General features: G+C 32.5%; 3 protein-coding genes and 1 long non-coding RNA gene across 4 annotated transcripts; 3 read left to right on the top strand and 1 right to left on the bottom strand.

Annotated features, from left to right (window-relative positions):
* The first annotated feature begins 171 nt into the window (after window positions 1-171).
* His2Av (Histone H2A variant) lies at window positions 172-1501 on the top strand. The gene is made up of 2 exons (XM_040712811.2): window positions 172-761; window positions 858-1501. Exons 1-2 carry the CDS (start codon window positions 567-569, stop codon window positions 1047-1049), a joined length of 387 nt encoding a protein of 128 aa, XP_040568745.1. The 5' UTR covers window positions 172-566; the 3' UTR covers window positions 1050-1501.
* Window positions 1298-4114, bottom strand: LOC121118831 (uncharacterized). The gene is made up of 5 exons (XR_011780174.1): window positions 3974-4114; window positions 3798-3911; window positions 3514-3726; window positions 3284-3454; window positions 1298-3209 (listed from the first exon to the last, which is right to left on the bottom strand). It is a non-coding gene; the product is annotated as an uncharacterized lncRNA (long non-coding RNA).
* LOC121118829 (uncharacterized) lies at window positions 4087-24378 on the top strand. Its single transcript, XM_040713430.2, has 9 exons — window positions 4087-4228; window positions 12413-14876; window positions 19056-19267; window positions 19415-19539; window positions 21196-21379; window positions 21439-21640; window positions 21694-22121; window positions 23779-23848; window positions 23912-24378. Exons 2-9 carry the CDS (start codon window positions 13509-13511, stop codon window positions 24086-24088), a joined length of 2766 nt encoding a protein of 921 aa, XP_040569364.1. The 5' UTR covers window positions 4087-4228; window positions 12413-13508; the 3' UTR covers window positions 24089-24378.
* On the top strand, window positions 12074-13032 carry LOC121117536 (uncharacterized). The gene is made up of 2 exons (XM_040711994.1): window positions 12074-12122; window positions 12413-13032. The coding sequence occupies exons 1-2, from the start codon at window positions 12074-12076 to the stop codon at window positions 13030-13032; spliced, it is 669 nt and encodes a 222-aa protein (XP_040567928.1).
* Window positions 24379-25476: the final 1098 nt, after the last annotated feature.

Here is a 25476-nt window from a genome sequence, read left to right as displayed (position 1 = left end):
GGCGCGCTAATTTCGCGGGTTAAGAAAATGATTAAAAATACATTAAAATTTATATGGTACAACTGGGGAAAGCAACGCGTCATCTCTTTAGCCATAATTTGGCGCCAAAACTGACATTTGATGATATAACGATATTATACGTCAATTTTAATTATAATTTGTACTTTTAAGTAACAGCATGGGACAAAGGATGAAGAGAGTAGCCTTTGTATATGGGAAATATATGAATATGAATACTTAATGAGTGAAGCTGAATGTGTAGAAAAGAGTTAATTGAAGGTAATAATCACGAGTACCAACTCGTGATTGCCGGTTTTTTTCCTTTGAAAAAGAAGAGAAAGAAAGAAAGAGAGGAGAAAAGAGGGGAAAAAAAGAAAAGTTTTGTTGTTGTTGTCACTCTAATCAACGACTGGCGTCCGTTGGGATTTTAAATAGCAGCATCGTCGCTCCTTGTTATTATTGATCATCACTCGCTCTCATTTGGACTCGTCAAGTTCAGTGCCTAAGACTCACAAAGAGTATTTGTTCAAGTTCATCGAATCTTACAAACGGATTAGTGAATAGCCATGGCTGGTGGAAAAGCGGGAAAGGACTCTGGAAAAGCGAAGGCGAAAGCAGTGTCCAGATCTGCCCGGGCAGGGCTCCAATTTCCTGTGGGTCGTATTCATAGACACTTGAAGAGTCGAACCACATCTCATGGACGTGTTGGAGCAACGGCTGCAGTCTACAGTGCAGCGATTCTCGAGTATTTAACAGCGGAGGTAATTGCTATGATAATAATGATGGATAAATATTATTCATTAAATGATATAGCTATTATATTCATCCTTTTTAATTCTTCTACTTTTATTCATCAGGTCTTGGAGTTGGCTGGAAATGCCTCCAAGGATTTGAAGGTGAAGCGTATCACTCCACGGCATCTACAATTAGCCATCCGTGGAGATGAGGAGTTAGACACACTTATTAAAGCCACCATTGCTGGTGGTGGTGTCATCCCTCATATCCACAAATCTCTTATCGGGAAGAAGGGAGAAGGAAAACCCAAATAATGACGCCCCTTCCCCACCGTCCTTAATATCATCGTCTTTTTTAAAAAAAAAATTACCAGCCCTACAATGTACAAAGATTCTGGATGGACAGACACTACAAAAATTCATTTATTTTTTAGAAATAGAGAATCTTTTCTAATCTTTTTTTATATACCTGAGTAGTAAGAGATGAATATATATATTGCTATATTTTTCATTATTAATAATATTGTTTTTTAATGACTGCCCCCTTCGATACATGTTTTATAAGAAAGAGTATAAATACAATATAGCATTTTTTTATAGACTGAATTTGAAGGGAATCTGTGTTTAAAAAATAAATAAGGAACCTATTGATCTCTATTAAGAAATGCTCTTTTTTCTATTGCATATAATAACATTTATATTTATAAGTTCTATACTATTCGTTTCATGAGTATCAAAATAAAATTAAAAAAACATTAGCTTATAAATTAGTTTGTATCATTTTATTTCGTTGGCAGCGGATACCTAGGCATGATTATAGATATCTGATGTAAGAACTAACTGGCTTTGGAGTTAATATATATATATTGAAAGTATATTTTCTTCTCTTAGAGAGACCATGAGTTAAACTCACGCTCATTGATTTCAAGAGAATGTACATGGAACAATAGAGTTGATCATGGAATGGGATCTAGAGTTCCATGAGTTGATGTCCATTTGGGGTCCCTAAACAAGCTTTTTTTTCATTAATATTCAAGGCAATCGTGAACTATAGGATGTCAAAATGGGTCCAACAAATAGAATGAGTTTAACCCTACTCTATATGAAAACTGAATTGCCTTGTTTTATAATATATCTGTCACTAAAATATATTAAAAGTATGTTTGTAGATCCTCTTACAATCTTATTTCCGTGTTGTACACAAAAACTAACATTTATAATTAAAAGAAACATGCTTTCTTCTCTAATTATCCTACTTTTCTCTTCAAAAAGTCGCCATTTTTAGTAGATATTAATTTTATTTTATTCAAATATCCGTATTCAATTACTTTTCAATGGAGTTCTTGAGTCTTTTTTTATTCAGAAGGCCATTTGATGGAGTTAAATCAAGGTTTATAGGAAGTTTGTTCATTTTATGTAATAAAAATATCAACTTTGAGCCCCGATTATGCAATTTATGACGTCAGTAAAAATGCTTTATTAGGTGAATAAAAAATCCAACGAGAAAATACTTCTGGACTATTAATTAATTTTGAGCTTCGTGGATCTAACAATAATGATTCTTTTTTGGTGGGGGTCATGTCTTTGTCATGATCTTAAGGATTAGCAGACGAATTAGTCTCCTGATAAATTCAATAACTACTAAAAGTGGAATGAAGAATATTGAAGATCAGACCTGGTTATGAGAGACTGATGTGACATGTCTCTGTCGCAAAGGCAGATTCAAAATTTTGGCATGTTTATTACTTAATTATGGTACTCGATATTCTCTATGAAGATAGCAGACTACACATTTATACAAAAACTGAACAAAAATTAAACATTTCCTATTATATTATGAATCAATAAACAGTGATACTCTTTGTAATGCTTTAATGTTAATACTAATAGTATAAAAGATAGCTAATAGCTATTCTGTATAATTATCTGACGATTAACCGAGTCGGCCTTAGGTAGAATTTCTTATTTTATGTTTAGAAAACAAAATTATTTGTTATTATTTAAAGTTTCAAAACACTGATACTAAAAAAATTTTTGTACTATATTCTTTGTGCTTCATTTTGCTTTAAGATATTATATTAACCCTTCTTAATATCAACTCTTTATTGATGAAAAAACATATTTTTGACCTTTTTTTTTTGGAGGATACCATATTTAATGTTATTTCACTGAAACAATAAAACTGAAGTTGATAACATTTACTTCAGAAAACCCTTCAAAAAAAATTTGGTTTTTATTTTTGCCTCAAGAAATTTTTTCTCAGATATCAAACATTACAACAAAATAAGAGTTTATTGAAATACCACGTGATATTCACGACAAAAAGTTCATATATTATGTCTGGAACATTTGAAATAGTCCCACCATTAGTTTACCAACATGGATTTATGATAATAAATGATGATCTGTGTAATTGGAGCTGTTTCTCCTCCAGATTGTATTTTAATAATTCAATCATTGACAAGCTGCTATCATCTATTGATAAATTAAAATGTTGCACATCGATCAATGATTCATATAAATCTATTAATATAATTTATTAATATTACAAGCAATTTCCCTTCTGCAGTTCTCCTCGCTCGCACTACATGACATCACACGGTTTCCCCACCTATTCTTTAAGACTGGATTATTATGATATCACCAGAAGATTGGAGGAACAAAACACATCATCGAGCGATTGACAATCAATGTTGATAAGTGAAATAAGTTGCTTTGTTCTATTGAGAAATATATTATTATAATTATCTATTTAATATTTGCACATTGCTTTTATTACCTTATACTTATAACTAACAAAATTGTAATGACAACTTTTCAAGCATTACTAACAGACCTGAGAACTCAGTTTCAACGCGAAAATGAGGAAATTAAGAATAAAATCAAGGGTGTGGAAGAATCCCTGCAATGGAATGAAGTTCCTAGTGGAAGAGGATCTAAGGAATTTCGAATGCTTAATACAAGGGAGGCTAAATTAAAGACAATCCATACCCTACGTGAACAATTAATTAACAATGCTGACGAAATGGAAGAGTTTCAAAGAACACTCCAGGAAATACTTACTAATCCGGAGAATATGGTCCCCAAGGTTGTTAACGATTTACTTTAAGCTTGTATAATAGTATCTTCATTAATATGCACATTTGACATTACAAAATAATATTCCATTGATCGAGTCTAAAATCCAATAGGTATATTAATATTATATATTCTAAATCCTTTTTCCTCTTTATATTTACATGACATCAATATCTAGTTGCACCGTGAGATCCAGACTTTTAAGAAGCATCTCCCGATTTATCGATTTCGAAGTCAAATCATGGACACTGTTCAAAATTATGACGTGACTGTTCTTGTTGCGGATACTGGATCAGGAAAATCCACATTATTGCCTCAATTTCTCCATGATCACAATGAAAAACATGTTATTTACTGCGCACAACCGCGAAGATTGGCCGCCAATGCTCTTGCTGATTATACAAGGGAGTGTTTAGGTAAGTAATGCTTAAAGTTGATAGTTCTGGAGAAAAAAACGCGTTCAAGGAGAAGGGGGGAGAAAAACTTAGGGTATCATTGTTTAAAATACTGATGTGATTATCAGCTGCCTGCTTTATTATAAATTTAGAGGGTATAACGAAAGTATTTATTAGAAAAATATTTACGAAGATATACTACGTAGAAGGTTTTTTATCTGTTACAGTAGATTTGAAAACGTGACACTCCATGAAATTGTAATTCATTATGAACCATATTCTCAGAATAATAACTAATGAAACGACAAAGTAGAGTATTTCGAAATATATTTGAAGTTTCAAGTTTAAAAAGAAGGCTTAAATTAAATATAATCTACATACTAAAAAATAAACCATCATACATTTATGTTAAATATACAAAATTAAACAATTGTAATCATATAACTAATAATAACAATAAATTATGAATACAGAATATTGAAATAATAGATTGATTCAAATAATAATTTCTTGTTCTGACATGAATTCAGTTAAATATGTCATAACTTTAAGTTGCTAAACACAAGCCAGACGTGGAGTTTAATCAAAAAGATCATCACCCTTTTTTCCTAATGTGGAAGTTGCTATATACAATTGGGCACATGATAGATATATCTCAACAGATGAGATCTAAATAATTATTAATAATAAAGTAAATCTCAAAATCATAAAATTAGATAATAAATATACTAATAAAAAAAATGTTAGAATTAAATCCATCGTAAAGATTTAGTGCAAAAGCTAATTATGTAGTAATGTCCGGGCGATATTACTCCTTATTAAGGGCATCAAAATAGACTCCCCCCCGTTATTTATGCTTGTATAGCAACATATTATTGTCATGAAGGATAGGCACAATTGGTAATTATAATGCTACTCCCAATGCAACTACCCCCGTTGTTGTGACCATTTAAGCCGTTGTTTTTGCCTTTTTATGAGTTTTCTTAACACCTTTTCTTGGAGCTTATCAATCATAACTAATCCTTAAGTGATAAAAAAGTAATATTTTTTGTACTATGTAATATTGGAAAACCTAATGATCATACCCAAGTCTTTAAGTGAAGAAACTTGTGTCAGACGAACTAGTTGCGAACCATCCAAAGCTACTACCCCTGTTGGTGGGACCATTTAAGCACTTGTTTTTGCCATTTAATGAGTTGTGTATCATAATTCTTGATAATTTTGCCTAAATTAGAATCATATTTTATGATTAGATTAAAAAAAAAATGAATACTGTTAGATGGTACAAAATTCAGAGTTCCATTTCGTAATTTGGTGTGGATGACTGTACATGCTGAAACTTATCTTAACTTCACAATTTACAATGGGGGTATTTCTATGAATGACATAATTACCAACATCCCCCATTAATTAATGATGGTTAATAATTTACCCGTGTATTTCTCCATAAATTTTTTGAACGTAGGATGATTAGCAATGGATAAGTTTATGTTACATGCAATAAGCATCTTTGTGAGATCAAAGTTAAAGCCTGACTTGATGCATTCATTGTTAACTTGATTTTATAGATACATATCCATGCTCTTGATATGAGATGAGGATAATGAGTGGCGTTTAAATCTAGACGGGGGACTAAAGGCACATTTATATCGACAAATCCGACCGACAAGCCATCTGTTTCTTTCCGGTAAGTATTTTTCAAATTCCTGGGCCTCCATTTCCAGAAATCCAGACAGAAAGCGACGTTATTTTAAGCATTTTATTCAGTTCTCTATCGAATATCTAATATTATATTACTATTGAATAATAAGGCGGGAATGCTTTCGTAGGATTTAATCTTAGTTAAAAAGACAAACTTTGAACCGTAAAATTTATAAATAATTTTTTGATGTCAAATTGTTATTCCTTTCATAGCAATTAGTACAAAAATGATTAGTAAATTTTTTTTTGTTTTTAAACAATATTCCAAGTTTTTATCAAAAGGCAATGTTTGTTGTCCTTTTTTTACTTAATAAAAAATGACGCCATTTTAAAGTTTGCATTATATTTCTTTTGCTGCTAAAACAAAAAACAACTTAAGTTAGTCAATTTCATAGAGAATATCATGCGACGAAGTTTTTATTGAAGATGGTAGCTGTTGGTGTAGGAAGCAGCTCGGCTTTTCTAGTTAGTAATCTGAACAGGGTTTTTAATTTTTTGAAGCTGTTGTCATTATTATTTCATTCTTGAAAACAGAATTAGAATTTGGAATTGTTAATCTGTAGAATGAATTTTCTTTTCCTTAGTGTTTTTCATTGTTATGACAATTCCTGAGTAGTGGACATTCTCTCCTAAATAGATTAAATTTATTTCTCTTACTGTTACATTATCTCTCTTTTTTTCTCTTAATTTTCAAATAATATACCCACTGGACAACTACCTCCGCCTTGTATCCCAGAATTTTTCACTCTCGAATCATCTACCCTCCTTAATTTTACCCCTATTTTAATAAATAGCAGCCACACTACGTAACACTCAATTTTTAACAGCCATACAAATGTAATTACATTCACAATACTGTCATGAATATCATAATGAAATAATTAAATAGGTTGTTATCTCCTGCATGCAGTGATAATCAGGGTGGCAAAAAGTCATTATACCCACTTCCAAAATACTGACATAAATGCTAATAATTCATTTCTCGTATTTGATGGTATATATTAAAACTTCATATTACGAGTATTAGAAGAAACGGATAATACGTAGAAAATCCAACTTTGTATCCCCATGATTAGAACCTTTGAAGGTACAAAGTATAAATTGAAAAATGTGTTATCAATAGAGGTGATAGAAAGGATTCGAGACTTAGGAATAAACTTGGACTTGAGTTCATATTTTGAAGACTTTGCGACTCGACTTCGAAGAATCGCGAGTCGAAAGGAAATTTTTGAAAAAAAACATATGGTAGATAAGCCTTCTGTATTTTTCTGGATACCAACTTATAATTATTATTTAGAGAATCCTTATTATTATTGTATATATTGACTGAGTACGAAGGTTTTAGTTTATATAAATTGATTAAAAATCCAAATCCTATGTAATACCCTTTTTGAGTTTATAATACGTATTCAGTTACTTTAAATAAGGCAAGAGTCAACTTATGAAATCTAGTGAAAACAACTGAAAGGAAAATACATTGGATCTTTAATTTATTTCAAAATGCTAGTTGTGTACATCCAGTGATGCAAATTGAGATAATTTTGGGCGTGTTGAAAAAATAAAACCAATATCATGATGGTAACCCTGATAATTTAAGGAATGTTAAGGAGGAGAGCAGCTTAGCTGTCATGATGTTTCATCAGATCATCTATAAGCAGCTGTGACAAGGGAGGAGGGGGAGAAGGAAATTATAAAGACGTTGGCAAGAATTACTCCTTTGTTGATTCTCAATTCTACTTTGAGTCTAATGTAGACTTACAATTATTGCTCTCCAACAAATGCTCAGGGATACTCTACGTCTTTTGTGAGCAAACATGAATGTTTAATCAGGTCTTTAATGTAATTGAATGTAGTAGGAAAATAAGTTCACTGCTCAGGAGTTAGATAATAATGGCAACAGCTTAGGAACATGGATACATGGATATTGTAGTTGGCTTCGCCAATTTAAATAAGATGTAATATTTCCTTTTGGACGGTCTAGATTAATTTTTTGCTTTGGTCCAATTCTAACTTTGAGGCGATAGAGACTGAGCTTTTATAAAGAACCGAATTAGTTCGGTACAACAAAATCATAACGGTCTCTGACCGGTCTAGTATTTCAGAAGGGAACCCAACACTGCTAGCTGGGCTTCACCACAAGGCGCTGTGGGGGGGGGGCTGCCTTATACTTGGCTTTGCCATATTTAAGGCAAACTAATGTTACATAGTAAAATTAATTTATTACTTCTACAACGAAGTTGGACGGATGGTAAGTTTTTAGCCTCTGCTTGTTTGTTAGTCACCAGGATTACGACAAAAGTTACATATCGATTTTGATCAAACTTAGGTTGAAGACACATTAAAAGGCCATTAAATTTATAGATTTCAATGTAATCCATCATGTCTTATGATAATTAAGTGAATAACACTTTTTCCATTCGAATTATGTCGTGTTAGTTTATTTTTCTTTAATCATATTTATTAATATTACTTATTTTGTCTCTTGTTCGAGCACATAAGTCATTACATAAGTGAGATTATTATTTAGATTAAATAGAGGATGCGAGTCTTCACCCCGTCGAGCTTTATCCTATACAAATTTTCCTAATGCGAGTAATCCCAGTACAAACTTTCCCTATACGAATTTTCCGTAGACGAGTTTTTCTAGATCCGTTTGCATGATCATTTCAGTTCCTAACTCAAACTTGCGTTATTCATTAACATAAATACTAAAGTTGCTGTTAAAATACGAGAGTAGAGAAGATGTTATTTTTGACTTAATGCATAAAAATTCTTGGATTACCAAAACACTTTTAACATTCCTTCATTTGAATATAATATCTTGTGCTGTAGTCGTATCCATCTTTCCCGAGTTTTAGTTATTTTAAAGATTCCCAGACTATTTTAAGTTACCATGCCTTCGTCTCTTCCTGCTAGCTTGTTGAAGTTGAGTCTGATTAATTAGTATCTAACTTTATAGCAATACATGTAGACGATTTTATCACTTTGTTGAGTAAATAAAACATATATCACTTTACCATATTGTCATATCATCAATTTCAAACCACAAAAATTGACTGAAATATCTGTTAAAACACTATGATACCATAATTATCACCTGATTTACTTAATATAAATACAAATATCTATTAAAATACGAATTTATCTCTTCCAATGTATTGAATACATCATTCTTGTCATCCCAGTCACATAGAGTTCCTTAGATGTCCATTGCACATTTTTTTTCCAAGTATAAGTTATCATGCTTTTGAGTCCAATTCTTCATGCTTTGAGATTAGTACATGTCATGATGCCTCTGAGCTCTAACTTAAGACGTCACCGGAACCGATATAAGTCCATTAAAGTAAATGAAAATCATTAAAAATCATATATTACGTCATTTCTATAAATGTACCCTCACTGTAGGCTGGAGTATATTACTGAAACTTGCACACCTTCTCCTCTCTATGTATTTTCTTTGGTTTTACCTCACACGTCGTTACTTTTACTGTATCACGCAACCTTTGGGCCGAAAAGAAACAAAGAAAAAAAACCCGGGGGGCGAGTGGTACTTTTTTGGGGGTTGGTCTTTATTTTTGAAGACGGCAATTGGTTATTCGTCTTTGTTTTTTATAATGCCCTGAGATAGTACTATACATTGATGCAAGTTTCGTCTATATACTTTATTGGTTATAAATAAACCGTAAATTTAACGTTTGTGAGGCGACTTTTGGGGTGTCTGACCTCAATTTTCCGAAATTAATTTTGTCAGTCTTGATTTTTTATGATGTCCTGACTTAGTAACATACATTGATGCAAGTTTTGTTCATGTACCTTTATGGGCTGAAAAAAATATACATTTTACGGTTTTTCGGTGTACCTTGTCTGACTTCAAGTTTCCAAACGATTTTTTTTGTCAGTTTTTTATGATGTCCAGAAATAGTACTATACATTGGTGCAAGTTTTGTCCTTGTACCTTTTTTTTGTTAGTTAAGAATGTATTGCTGTTTACCATTGTACAATTATACAAACATTATAAAATAATAGAGATATGCATACATCACACAAAACTATACACATACATACAGTAAAGAACACGACCACACAAAGGGGCATATGTGCTACTACAACAGAAATTGATCTTAAGTCCTACTTAATTTTATGGTTATTATCAATATTTTTGTATATTTAATAAATTTACGAAGATCTTCATCCTCTTGATATAAGAGCAGCTAATCTTTTTTTTTTTTTGTTTTGGTTTGGCAACCAAATACAAGAATATATCTATTTAGGACTGCTTTTTGCAATCATGACTTTTTGAATATTATATTTGAATTTTTTCTAGAGCCTTTTACACCTGCTGGTTGATTTAGAAGGTCTTCTCTTGGCTCATCTGGCATTCCGTGGTCCTCGGTAGCAGTTTTTCTGACACTGGCAGTTTCCTTGGCATTTGGAGTATCTTTACAATTATTTTTATCAGTGCTAGCATCAACACAGAATTTTACAATTTACTCTCTGGAACTACCTGCACAATCATAAACAATGATAGTTGTTTTGTGTTGATTATACTTATCAACACAGGGGTTACAATTTTCATCTTGGTCTATCACCTTTTCCACAGTTTCCGCACTTTTTTGTGTTACGGGCACGTTTCGAGGATCCTGAAAGCGCACCTTTCCTGCAGAAGCCACTTTTAGGGTGAAGTCAATAGCTTACAGATCGCCTTTTGGATGGATGAGTTTCGTTAGAATGACCCTCCCTCTCTCCTTTCTTACTTCGGGGGGCTTGATTTTCAGTTTTTTCATGTGCAGAAAGTTGTACTTTCTGATTATTATTTTTTATGGAATTAGGCTTTTTGACTCCAAGTTTGTTATTTTTGTTTTGAGGTTCTTTGGAACCTCGTTCTCTTATCCTGGGATGGGCTCTTACCCTGTTGTCCCCTCTTGTTATATGTGACTTTCTCCCATTTCAGGTCGACATCTTTTCTATTTCTATTTAGATATGTTTTATCAGTATTATTGTCTTCACTTTCATTTTCAGCCATAGTAAAAGGTTGAGTGACAGATATGCAAAAATGTTCCGCTCAATTAGAGGGTTGGAAACGCCCTTATTAAGAAAAAGATGAGATCATTGTCTTAGCTTTCGAGTGATCCATTTATTCGTGGAATGAAGATGCCATACGTTCAATGCTGGTTCTGAAGAGGAAGAAGGTGTACCTATAACACTTTTTAACTTAATAAAAATTTGAAAATGAACTTTAAACCCCTGTAAAACGAATTAAACTTCAAGACAAAATAAGGGACGTGTTGATAGTATAAAGGTAGGAAGTCAATTCTGTCTATGTACCTTATGGTTAAAAAAACCCCGTTCAGAGGGTATTTTCAGGGGTGTCTGGACGACAGACCCAGCAGGGTGGGGGGCCAGGCAAAAAAAAAAAAATCAATATTCCAGGTGAAATAAGTAATTTCAGGGTGTCAAACCTTATGTACCTTATGGGGTGACAACTTCCGTGAACGGCTCCAAGACTAATAGTAGGGTAGAGTGAGGATACATATTAAAAAAATCCTTTTTTTTTTCAAATGTCATAAGTTTCACAATTTAAAAGATAATTTAATGTCATAGCAACAATGACATAGGTAGTTAGTTCTCTAAGACAAAATATTTTTGATGTAGTGCAATAATTAATAGCCATTTATTGGCGTTTTTGAAATGAACCAAAAGTAGAATACTTGATGCACCAGGAGGAGATATGGTACAGGATAGGATTAGATATGTTAAAACAGGAGGAAACATGTGAAAAATGCCATTTGTTATATCCAAACATTTATTTTACTTCTTATTACAGTATGTCATACTAAAGTAAGTACTTATAATTACATATATAAGATAAACAAATAAAACATTTACAGAAATAGATACATATATAACATGAAATACACAAAAAAAAACCCATAATTAATATAATATATATATATATTACGGGTATATGTATATAATAAAAATGGGGTATAACAAGTCTCCTCCATAGTGTTGGAATCAGAATAAATGATCTGAACTCAATATTGAAACTAATAATATATTACAAGCATGTTAATTAATTGAACAACATGCCAGACTATGACATTTAATAAAATAAAATAAAAATCTCATCTCTTATGACATAAATATTATAAACACTTAGCTGAAATGTTTAGTTTTTGTGTCAAAAATTTCAATATAGAAATTCTCTATAACTGTAAGTATTAGACAACTTGGGTTTTATGTTGATATGATAAACAAAGGAAGACATTTAATTGTATAAGAACAGGGTGGTTAAATAACTTCATATTTTAAAGTTATTGGCAGTGTAACATATCTCCTCCGTAACAAGTACCGTCACTCTTCCCTATATATTTCATAATATTTAAATCTACATAGTATTTTATTCGATTCTGTATTATAATATTGCTTAGTAATAGTTTATTAAAAGAGTAGTGATACATTGTTTATTTTAGCCAAATTTTACTTATATTTTTCATATACTAGATGTTGGCAATGAAGGATCTGCTGTCGCTGTTGATTATTCATCTTGGGATACGACTTATAAACTTGGAACCTCCCGAATAGTCTACACTACTAACTTCGGGTTGCTACACAAGTGGAGGAAGGATAAATATTTAAGTGATGTGGATATAGTTGTGATAGATGAAGCACATGAAAGAAACCTTGCGACAGATCTCTTATTGGGAATCATGAAAGAAGTCATCACGGCGAAATATACTCGAAATAATCCCATAAAATTGGTCATAATGTCAGCAACTATCGATCCGTCTATTTTTTATAACTTTTTTGCACATGATACTACACGTGTAAAGAATCTGTCAATTCCAGGAAAAACTTTCCCTATTGATATAATTTACAATAATGAGCCAATATCAGATAATCCTAGGGAATATTTGGAAAGAACGTTGAAGAAGATAAAAGAGATTGTGCACGAAAATGAAGTTGGAGATATATTGGCTTTTTTGGCAACTCCTGCTGAGATCGACGAATGTGTAGATAATTTAGAAGACCATTTTCAAAAAATGGAAAGAAATATAAAGGCGTATCCACTTCATGGAAATGTGGAGTCTGAAACGCAAAGGGCTCTATTTAAAAAGATTTGAATATAAATGAACAAAGGGTCATTCTGGCAACTAAAATAGCAGAGACGTCCGTTACTCTACCTGATATTTCGTTTGTCGTTGATTCGGGAAGGCAAAAAGAGTATATTTATGATTTGATTAAAAACATTGGTGAGCTATCATTGTGTAGGATATCCAAAAGTTCAGGAATACAGAGAGCAGGACGAGCTGGAAGAGTTGGACCGGGTGTCTGCTACAGACTATACACTTTGAAAGATTTCGACGATTTCGTCTCATGTCAGTCTCCTCAGATTAAATGTTTACCCTTGGATCAGTCACTTCTTTCTTTATTTGACCTTGGATTTTCTTCCCCTTCATCATTTCATTTTATAGATCCTCCAGATCCTGCTGCAATTAAAGTTGGAATTACCTCATTAGTATCTCTAAATGCTTTAGATGAAATTAAAACTGTTGAAGAAGGTAATGTTTCCTATCAACTTACGACTATTGGGCATAAAATGGCAAAGTTTAATATTGATCCTCGCCTTTCTCATTTAATTGTTAATACGATTGAATTGGAAAGAGACTATATTTATGAAATACTAGTGATTTCTGGTATGGTCTCTTTTGGAGGAAATATATTTTATCGTTACGGGAACATCGAAGCTGCTGATATTCAAAAGTTAAAATTTTGTCATCCGTCTGGGGATTTTATAACTATGCTTGAAGCTTATAAAAGATGGATTATAGTGCCTAGTAATGAACAACGAGTATGGTCAAAGAAAAATTTCGTAAGTTCCAAGGCATTGCTTTCTGTACGAAAATTTGTCTCTCGCTCTATCAAGCAAATTGAAAAAACCTATCGTTCCTATAATTTTGCTAACCTCAAGTCTCTTAACTTTAATCATACTAATTGCTACGATACAATTCTAAAATTAATTTATAATTCCTTCAAAAGATCCGTCGGAATTTTTGCTGGTCATTACAAAACGGGATATTTGTCTCCGGTGACATGTGAAAAAATGGTACTTCACGGTAGCTCAAGTATCAATAAGTTATCTTGTGAACTTCCTCAGTATATTTGTTTTGATAAAGTCATGACGACCACAAAAACATTCATTTTTCATGCATCTGCCGTTAAACCAGAATGGATCGAGGATAAGGATTCGCTCTATACTCAATTCGTTAAGTCAAGTATGGTTGAGCACTATACAGACTTTCCAAAACTGGGTAGTAAATTTTTACGCTATAAAATCATCAGAAATATAAAGTCTGAGACTCCACGACTCCAGGAATCTATTAAGAATAACTCTCTCGTAAAACAAGTGACTAGCTTTTATGATATATATGTCCATATAGAGCGTGGTCAGATAGATGCATGTTGTCATCCAGAAAATAAATCTATTCTTATAACCTTATTGAACGAAATTATTGAAAATAATGTTCAAATGGCCAAGTCTGAACATATGGAAATTCCTGTCTTTGGAACTAAAATATTTATTAACCTTGGCCTCTTTGGTATAGTTAGTGAAATTACGATCCCTGGCAATTTTCTTTCTATTACACTACCACTCTATAATTATTCTCCAGATGAGGTGAAAGAATGGGTTGAAATGATCACAGCCTTAAATTCCATGCCACAGTTTCAACTGAATGTCCGTAATCCATATGAACCAGAACTGGTTTTTACTGCAATTGATGATGCTAAGAAAGCATTTCAATTAATATCTCAAATCTCTTTAGACTTCAAACCAAAATGGGTCCGGAATAAGTCAAAAAGTTCATCATTATCTTTTTACATTTTTTTAAATATGAATAGTTCCGGACGTTTTCGTACAGAATTGATTAAATGCGTTGAAGATCTTCTTGGGGATACCCTGAAGCAGGTATATTCAATAATTTTATTTGTCCAATACGATTAATTCTTTTTTTATTTTTGCCAGAAAATTTCATTTTTTTGTACTACATTTCGTAATTTTTTTTTCTTACTTCAGAAAAATAGGACTAAAATTGAACTTGGTATTATCACCCCTCCATATTCATACATTTTTCTTTTTCTGGGGTCAAATGCATAAGCATAGCTTGAAATTTATACAGTATGGAATTAGTTTTTTTATAGAGCGCGAGGAGAAGGTGGGAGTGAAACCCTTGTTAGAATCACATTTGTGTTATATGATTTTGAGGTAATAAAACAAGTTACTATTTTGTGTGGGAAAAATAATTGTATTTACCGAGTTGTCCATTAAAATCTGAACACTAAATTTAAACCTTCAATAAGGTATAATTTATTAATATTAGGGAAACCTGGCACCCGCTTTAGATGTAGTCCTTAGTCAATGGGTCCCAGTTCTGGCCGACAGTGGGTTTGAGGGCCTTGGTACTTGAGTGAAAGATACTGCAGGTCTTCCATTCAACATGCACCCAAAGGGTGTAGTCGAGAGGTTTGGCATCATACATGTAGTGGGGCCAAAAGTGGCAAAAAAGAGTTCAAAATACTCATTCAAAAGAGTCTTACAGCAAAGGAGATGGAGAGGAAAGGATAGTTTCTTTTATAGCTAGTTTCAAAATTGGTCTCTCCATCCTCAAAAGGCCTTTTCCACCCACTTTTTTGATAACTATCTAGACAGTTTGGTGTGAAACCCAGAGATATCCTCTATAGGCCCTCATTGATTTAAGGCATGCGCTGTTTTCTTTTAACTCCTCCCGGTCCAGTTTGGCCTTTTTAACAGATCCCTTCTTTCTTTCTAATCTTTTGACTAGCAGACGGCGTAGACGGTGGTCTTGGAGAAGCCTCACGGCATATACATTCGTCGATTACGTTCAAATGTCATTTCCTCGACTTGTACGTCAGCTAGAGAGCTCTGGCTTTTTGTTTTATAGTTAATTGTTTACACTTTAATATATCTAAATATGAATTAATTTCAATCACCTTAATTATTTATTGAATTAGTAAGTGCAAGACTCGTTTGAATTACTTTTTGACAATTTTTTCTCCCTACAATCCTGATGCCAACCCCCTTGACTACACATTCTGGGCGTATGTTACTTTTTTCACTCAATATAGTCACCTCCATTATTAATCACAGCATATACACGTCGCCTGAAGGCCATGATGAATTGATAACAAAATCCTCAGACAAGTTATCCTATATAGCCACTATGGAGGACTTCAGTGAGTCCTATATTTGGATGTGAGGTTTCTGTTGGTTTCCCTCTCCAAAGTGCTTGTATAGAAAAGTCAACTGGATACAAATCTGGTGTGGAAGGAGGCCATATCTCTTTAGAACACAATTGAGCCATATTATCTGGGTAGAACATTTGGCACTTGGCGGACGTGTGGGAGGGGGTGCCGTCCTGAGTCCCTCCGGATAGTCTGTCTTCAGCCATGGTAAGATGGTGTAACTAAGCACCTTATAGTAGGCCATCCTGGCCGATTTTCTGTCCAACCTTGAAAAAGAACGGAGGTATCTTCTTTTCATCAGGGGCCACAACGTCGAGGACCATTGTTCGGGCCGGATATTTGGTGTGGTAACCCCTTGGATCTCTGCTTTTGTTTCTGCAACCCAGTGGTTGTTCCAGCACTTGTAAAATTGATCAACAGTGAAATTCTTCTTTTCCGAGAAAATTTTCACAATTGACCCATTTGCCTTGATGGGATGTGAGGATTCTCTTGTGCCTATCACGCCTCCTGGCTTCCATTTCCTCTGTCCGAAGGTGGTGTGGGATCCTTGTGAAAAATATATCACAAGCTGTGTTTTATAATCCTCGTATTGGGTTAGGAGCTCAGAGAAGTTGTTGGGGAGGCGATATATCGACTTATTGGGATCCTAATTTATATTCTGGAGAGCTTTTCTCCAATTGTTTCATCTTGGCCAACATAAAAACCAGGCTTCTAGAACACTTAACAATGTCCGTTATCTTCATCACATCAACTCAAGCATCTAGTAGATCTGAAATGCACTGTCTTTTTGCTCGCTCATGATGATGAAATGTCTATATGATTCGTTGAGCTTGTTTAGGTAATAAGGATGGTTAAAACAGAATATCAATAAATTATCACTAAATCTTTTCATAGTAATGAGGAAATAAACATTAATTAACAGTCCACGTTTTGCTGGCCTACCCTGTATTTATTTTGTTGAAACTATATTGTTAATTAATAAATTATATCTTGTATTTTAAAATTCCAAGTTTTTAGATTTTAATGGAGCCCTTGGTAAATTCAATTATATTAATAACTGATTGGACATTTGTATGTCCTCATAAAAGACGGACAGTAATTCTGAAGATTTATTGTGGAGTTATAATTGTTAGTTTTTGTTGGACTGAAAGTAGAATTGAGGATCGATTTCGGAGTAATTCCCTCTCCCTCCTTGTCACTCTCCTCCAAAACATTCTTCAAAATTATCAGAGTGTCCAAGGTTAATAGAAATATTAGGTAATACCATAACGCTTTTCCGACTTACCTTTGACTTCCACCATACTTTTTAATAGTGACGTCAAAGTTTATGTGTGGCGATAACATAAAAACAAGGTAGGATAATTTTTCTCGATATTGCGATAGTATAATAGACGTCGTATTCATTGATATGAGTACTATAACTTATACTAATTCTAAAAGTGACAAATTCCTTAGAAGCTGCAGTTTTCGAGGTTAACTGAACCTGATAAAAAATGGTTATTTGGTAATACTGATCATAAAAGATATTGAGACGTCATGATTTGAAAATTATTTAAAAAAAGAGTGTATAAGTATGTGTATGTGCGTTGTGAAAATAACGAAAAGAAGAAAGGGATAAGCTGATTAAGAACAAGCCTCACCAACTGAAGAAATTGATTATGTCAAAATTTTATTTAGAGTTCAAATATCGCACTATCAAATTGACTGAACTTGTAGATAATAGGTTCATGTACAAATGTAAACTAATATCAATTATATTATTAACTTGTTGGACAGTTTTTCATGGGTTTAATATTATTGTGTTTGACTCTTTAAAAATTCCTCTTCGGTTTTTCATTGAAGGGAAAAACTTATATTGGGTAATTCTCTGTTTCATAAAAAAAAAACAGCTTGCTTTTATGTTATCGCCACTCACATATAATACTAGAAATTATATAATTAATAGTGACAATATATGAGTGGCGCTAGCATAAAAGCCAGCTGTTGTTTTTTTTATAAAACAGAGAATAACGCAATATAAGTTTTTCCCTTCAATGAAAAACCGAAGAGGAATTTTTAGAGTCAAATACAATAATATTAAACCCCTGAAAAACTATCCAACACGATTTTCAACACTACTTAAGTACTTATATACTAATTAAAAAACGTATGTCTGTTTGTCAACCCCTAATAATTCTGAGTAATGCCGGTTACTACCGATTGTAAAATATAAATATGTTCAATTATAATTTTACTATATTTTCATTGAACTAATGCTACTATAAAAAATATACTCGGTAGCGTATACATTTTCTCCTCCGAAGTCATATAAAAGGAAGTTGATGGTAACATGATCAAAAAAATACATCGGTATACTTTAGTTTATATGTCAAAATGATTTATTCTAAAGTCCTCCAATCAAATAAAGTTCTTAATATTTTTGATCTATTTTTTTAGTGTTCTCTTATGATGTTTAATTCATGTTAATTAGTAAGTTAGAAAGTATCTGATTAATTAATTAAGAATATAATAATGCAACATTATACTGATGGTATCGATATAATTAAAAAGTCATTTTTTAAAATTTTTTATCTTCTAATGATCACCAATAGCCCAAATGAGTGTAAATCAAGTGTCACAAGATTCTCAAAAAAAATCAAAAACAAAACAAACAAAAAACATTGTTAAATTAAAAAGAACTATAAATTACTTTAAAATATTTTTTTATGGCTATGATCCAAGCTATGGATATAATTTTGACTAAATGTAAAATTAACACAATAAAAAATATGAATTTTAAGCTTTTTTTTTGTCGTTTTTCAAAGGAATTAAGGCATTGTGTTGTTTTAAATTTTCTCTATTTCATATTTTAATTCGAATATTTTTTTTAAATTTTGTTTTTCAGAACATGGGATTGTCAGTTATAGATAACACTAAAAAAAAGGGAAAGGATGAGGTTTTAATAGAAACTTATAGCTTATACTTTGCTAATCAAGTAATGGAAAAAATAAGCACTCAGAAAATGAAATACCATTCCAATGTCTCTTTGAAATCTTCTTGGACTGTCCCAAATAAAGTAATACATTTACTTAAGAAAGAAATAACTAAATTATTTAAGTAAGTCCAGTTTTAAATTATATCTTAATTAATGCAAAAATAACTTGATAGACACAATTAACTTCTTTTGAGTTTATTTTGTAATTACACAAATCGCAGATTGACAAATTATGTGATCCGTGTGACTAAATAATATATCTATCATAGATCGGACTGTAAATTTGATCCAAGAGAGCGAAACACAAGAGTGGAAGTTTTCAAAAAACAATTGTCATTTCCTTTGAAGCAGGATGATTTATGGAATGAGGAGGAGTGCTCTTCATTACTCCAAGGTAAGGTGGATATAATCTATACAGAGCCATTAGTAGATCAACAAAAAAGTGACCAAAAACGTCTGTTCGCTTAAGCATGAAAAAAGAATTCCCTTTCAAAATGTCACTTTTGGAGATACCACAAATAACCTCTCACTTCCAATGGCACTGCTAGGACAGATAATATTTCTTAATTATATAAAGGAGTATTTATTATTTATAACAAATAAGTTAATTTACAAACTGACTAAATTTCTAGATCAGTGGTTCCTAACCAGGGATCATCGGAGCTCTTATGGTCCGAGGAACATCCTCAAGGGCTCTGAATGATGACATGAACTATAAATGCATCATTCATAAAAATATGTTTGACCAAAAAATGTTATAGAGCTTCAAAGTGATGAAAAGGTTGGGAATCGTTGTAGTAGATACATGATTTCATCTTGCTATACATTAGACTGGTTTGATTTTTCGAGAAAGTTTGAAAGAAAATAAAAGTTATTTATTTGGACAATAAGGATTAAAATACAGCTTTAATAATTATTTTTCATTGATTAATTATGATAAATATTATTGCAACCTATAAAAAACATTAATAAATATAGAATAACATATGAAATTTGTTATCCTTTTAAAAATGTAAAATAAATGGATGTGCGCTATACGCGGATCATTTAATGTTTCTAACTTTTTTCTCTTTTGTTTTTGTACCATAGGTTAATTTTAGAAAAAAACCTTTTTTAACACTTTTTATAGGTACAAAAATTTATATCAAAATAATCTAATGCAAAATGACTAAAAATTTATATCAAAATCATTTAATGCAAAATGACTAAAAATTTACTCTTAGTATCTATATTGATCAATTGAAAGTTTTTGCCTTTTGTCATAATTTGATTGAGATATGCAACCTAATGATTACCTGGTAGGACCATGTATAGGTCATTTTCATACCATATGATAACTTTTCCGCACTAGCCGTCATCGAAATTGGGAAAAAGTTGAAAATAAAACCACTCTCCTGTACACACGTACAGGAGATTTGTTCTCTCGCCTATAAATACTATTGACAAGGATAGCGGTAGGATCATTCTTCATCGAATAAAAGTATCTTAGTCTAATTAATAGTTACTTTATGAGTTTTTATGTAAATTAAAGTAAACAAGTTATTTATTCCAAAAAGTCATGATAATATATAGTTATCGAACAAATAGCTGCCTGCGATTGCATTCATCGATTGGGCGGGATTTTTTTTTGTAAATTTGACCTTAACAAACAAGGACTTTGGACAATTTTGGCCACTTCTGGGCCACAAAACTTTCTGAAAATCATCATCAGTGGGTCCTCACCGTCTTGCTTGACATGTTTTCTGAATTTTAGTACGAATTGACTAGTCCAACCGATTGCTTTAGCCAAAAACGTGTTGTCTATTTTAGCATGTAAATTACAAAAAATACACAAGAGTGTACAACGTTTTTGTTCCTAATTAAAAGAAGATCAGGGTATGTTGTCGTACGGAAGTATAATAAGTAACATTTGTACCGTACTTAATTTCCATTAGTGTGTGTATATAGCGTGATGGTAGGAGGCAAAAGAAAATTGTGAACGTTTAAAATAACTACCCTTTATCGATTATATTAATATGCAATTATACATTTCCCCCCCTGCTGTATACAGGTGTTCCCTTCAGCAGAGCAGAAGTCCCTGTTTTGTTTCATTGTTATTCCCACCAAGAAGATTTAGGGAAAGTAGAAAAAAACTGCCAGGTTGCTATTGTGGAAGACTTTATTTCACAAGATTACTCCCTTCGAATTTTTGGATATCCAAGTGCTACTGAGAAGGCAATAGAAGAAATTGAAAGGTTTATGATTAATCCTTACTATTTGAATTATAATTTACATGATTATACACTATTTACAGATGTTTGGATAATCTGCAGATCATCAACACTGATATCTCTTTTGATAAGTGCAAAGGCCGGGCTGGGGTACTGCTTCAGTTCCTCAAAATATATGGAACAAATCTATTCAAACTTAAAAATAAAAAAGGAATTACTTCTGTTGATATTAAATTGTCAGAGAAAGTTATACGTATCTGTGGGGAGAAACAAGTTATACCAAAGGTAGGTGTCAGGTGATTATTAGACTATTATAATTGAATTTGAAATATATGTAGATTGAAGCTGAAATTCAAAAAGTGATAGATAATTGTCCAGACATTGAAAATATTGATGAAGACGATGTTTGCAGTATTTGCTACCTTGTTCCTGAAAGAAATGACATGTATAGATTTGACTTGTGTGGACATCTTGTGTGTCATCACGAATGTTTGAAATTGCTAATGTCTACTTCTGAATTCCCTTTGGTTTGTCCAAGGGAAGAATGTGACGTTGGTATAACGGTTCAAGATATGTGTGTTGCTTTTAACATTGGAAATAAGGTCAAAAGGGCATTTGCGCTAAACTGTTTTAATCATTTCATGGCGAACAATACACAGAATTATTCTCATTGCCCTTCAATCAATTGTATGGGTGTTTACAAAATCACAAAGGAATCTACAAATATAGCAACATGTGAAGAGTGCTTTAAGGATATCTGTACTAGGTATGTAAATGGTTCTAATAGTACATTATTTTGTACATATATATGTCCCAGTAACCATTTTGTTAGTATATAGCGAGCCATATGCAAGTAAATAGCAGGGTAATGTCATCTATGAGCTAGCATGTCTGCACAGTGGTTTTAGAGTAGCTAAAATTGCATTGTTGTGGGGGTTTTTTTTTCAGAATTATTTTTATTGCTACCTAAAAAATTAGTTTAAAATGTGAATCGACCGTATTTTTATTTTGCAAGTCATATGTATGAACTCCTAAAACATCCATATCGATTGGCGCCCCGCCCCTACTTAGAGTTATATAAAATATGACCGGTCGGTTTGTAAAGATAAAAGAAATAAACCTTACAATTGGAAGAATGTTTGGGTGTGGAGCAGCTAGGCATTTATGACGTTTCATAGGAAAACCTGTAAGAAAAGAAAGAAACACAAATCCCAACCATATCTAGCAAGAACACTGGCAAGAATTACTCTTATGTCGATTCTCAATTATATTTTAAGTCCAACGAAGACTTACACTTATAATTAATGAAATGAAATATGATATTTTACTTAGTTATATGTAAAAATTTTATTACATGGTTGGGGAAAAAGTAATTTTGTATGTTTCTCTTTATTTCAATACTTTATAAGAAGTGTAACGACAACCATCCGATTTCATTGAATTATGCCCTGTTCTATTTGATAACTTGTTGCCAACCAATTTTCATTGACTTCTATTGAGGTCAAATGTTACCCCCAAGCGCTTTGGTCTTAGACAGGAACATGTAGTACTCACTTGGTGTGAGTTTAGGACTGTAGGGCAGATGCATAAAAACTTCCCATCCGAACCCTAGGAGCTTCTTGGGTGTCATCAATATGGGTGCGGCCTGGCGTTGTCTTAATGAAATACGATTGCTCTCATATTCGATACTATTTTTGTATCCAGCCTTCTTCAAATGGTTCGAAAGGGGTTTTATGATCGATGTTCAGCTTCGGGGTGATGTTACAACTGCTTATATAACAAGTTGTTTGAGTGAGCTATGAAATTTTTGTTTTTGAAAGGCAACACCCCTACACAAACCAAAGATGAGTTAGATTCTGTTTATGGGGACTTTGCATCTTCATTTACCCCAGTGACATTTTGAGTAGATGAATCCAACTCGTCCTTGATTTGAAAACAAATATTTAATGACAGCTCGAACCTCAACTCACATCAACTCACTCAAATGACTGTTACAAAAAACTACTGCGCTCACAATTGGTGAGTAAATGTAGATGGATGAGACTAGCTTATACTTACGACTGCTACCATCTTCTCTTTGAGGCGGAAAATTTTCAGACCATCCCCGTTTAACTATAGGTAGAATTGAGGATTGATATTAAGGTAATTCCTTCCTATGTCATTACAAGATACATAGTGGAATTGGTGTTTATTTCGTTCATTCCTAGCTGCTTGCAGTTAATCTAATAAATATGTAGACACAACTAAGCTGCTCTCCTCTGAAACATTCTTAAAATTGTCAGCATTACCATGTTCTTTTCGGTCATATTTTCCACAACTCTAACTATATCCCTACTTTTTTTGAAGGTATAATAAAAGAGGGGTTCAGGGAATTTTTGTATATTTCTTAATTCGAAATGAATTAATTATATGTAATCTATTAGGTGTAAAGTTGAATATCATAAGGACATAACTTGTGATATGTTCCAAAGGGGTGAAAAAAATGATATAAAGGTAAGGAGTCAAATTATTATTTAATGGATAAAATATTTTTTCTATATTTTTGATGCTACTTAGGAATTGATAAAAAAAGGCGTAGTAAAACTTTGTCCTAACTGTAAAGCTCCTATTGAGAAGAACGGAGGTTGCTTACTTGTAAGTTGTCGATGCGGTGCCTGTCTTTGTTGGTTTTGTATGATAGACTTTTTATCCGCATCAGCTGTTTATAGCCATAAATGTCATGTCCCAAGATGATGTTTACGAACGTTTATAAATTGATATCCTTATGTTTTTGTAGGAGCTTAGTTCAATGATATGAATATAATGAAAACTCCAATTTTATTAAATGCAATCTTTTGTCAAAGTATGTACATTATTTAATATGTTACTAGTCGCGTAACGCAAATAATTTCAAGATGTTTTTTGTATTTATCCATCATTATTAAATAAGCTCCAATTTTAGAAATATTGAAGAGAAAGAAAGTGTCAAAATTCTAATTATGTAATAATAATAATAAAAAAAAGACACCATTATAACGACAAAATATTTTGTTTATTTGATCCAATGCTATTCAAAGCCTTTATCCTTGATTAACTGAAGCAATATTTTTCTAAGTCCAGCTAATTTTGACTTTGGATCCTTTAGAGTTAATGAGTCGATTTTGATTTTGGCTTGAATGCAACACTCTTCTTTCTCATCATCCTCTTTTCCACACTGCTTTAGTATTCGCAGAAGTTGAGCAATCTGTCTGTTGTTTTTGTCGAAACAGTATTTCATTTGTACATATTGCTGTTTGTCCTGAGGTGGAGAGGGAGCTGCTGTAGTTTGAGTCTTTGAGGTGGTTGTTGGTGCTATATATGTAGTTGTGGATTTGGTGCTGGTCGTGCTGGTGCTTGATGATAATGTGAACCTTTGAATCCTTCCATCTGAATCTCCATTGATTACAACCTCTGTAATTGAGGAAGCTGTGCTAGAGAGAGAGCTTTTGTCTCTCTCATTTTGCATCTTGGAGATATCAAGATCCTTATTCGGACCATTTCGATCATTCCTCAGAATGGCGTTGAGTATTACTTTTCTACAGATTCTCACAAATCCCGGCTTTTTCTTTATCAATCGCTTAAGGCTAGATCCAGTACATAATTGCAAAACCTTTGATGAATAAATATTTTCTTGGGACTTTTTTATTGGTGTGGGAGGGGCTTTTGTTACTTTACTTGAACTCGGAGCTCCAGTATTTATATCTTTTGACGGTGGGGTTTTGTTATACATCAACTGAGCCAGGGAAAGCTGAGGAGATGAAGTGTGGGAAGCTGTGAGAGTAGTTGGAGATGACTTGAAAGTGATTTGGAATTCTTTTTTAGTTGTAATTTAAGGTTTATTCTTTAGTTTTAGCTAGAATATAACACAATTGAAAATATGCTAAAAAATAGCTTCCAAATAAGACATTTTGCTTGATTTGAGTATGATTAGACCCATTTTGTTGTAACGGTATTCAAGGTAATTTAGTAAATATTTTATCTTTTGAATGCTGGAATGTTTTATATCAATGTCTATTACCTTAAATTTTCATCTATATATGGAGTTATTTCATTTCAAAATATGGCTGTGAACCAAAATTAGTTAGTGGAAGTGTGATTTTTTA

The sequence above is a fragment of the Lepeophtheirus salmonis genome, chromosome 5, assembly GCF_016086655.4.
Source record: "Lepeophtheirus salmonis chromosome 5, UVic_Lsal_1.4, whole genome shotgun sequence".
Lineage (NCBI taxonomy): Eukaryota > Metazoa > Arthropoda > Copepoda > Siphonostomatoida > Caligidae > Lepeophtheirus > Lepeophtheirus salmonis.
The sequence above is the reverse complement of the archived record's forward strand: the minus strand, read 5'-3'. Positions and strand labels throughout refer to the sequence as shown.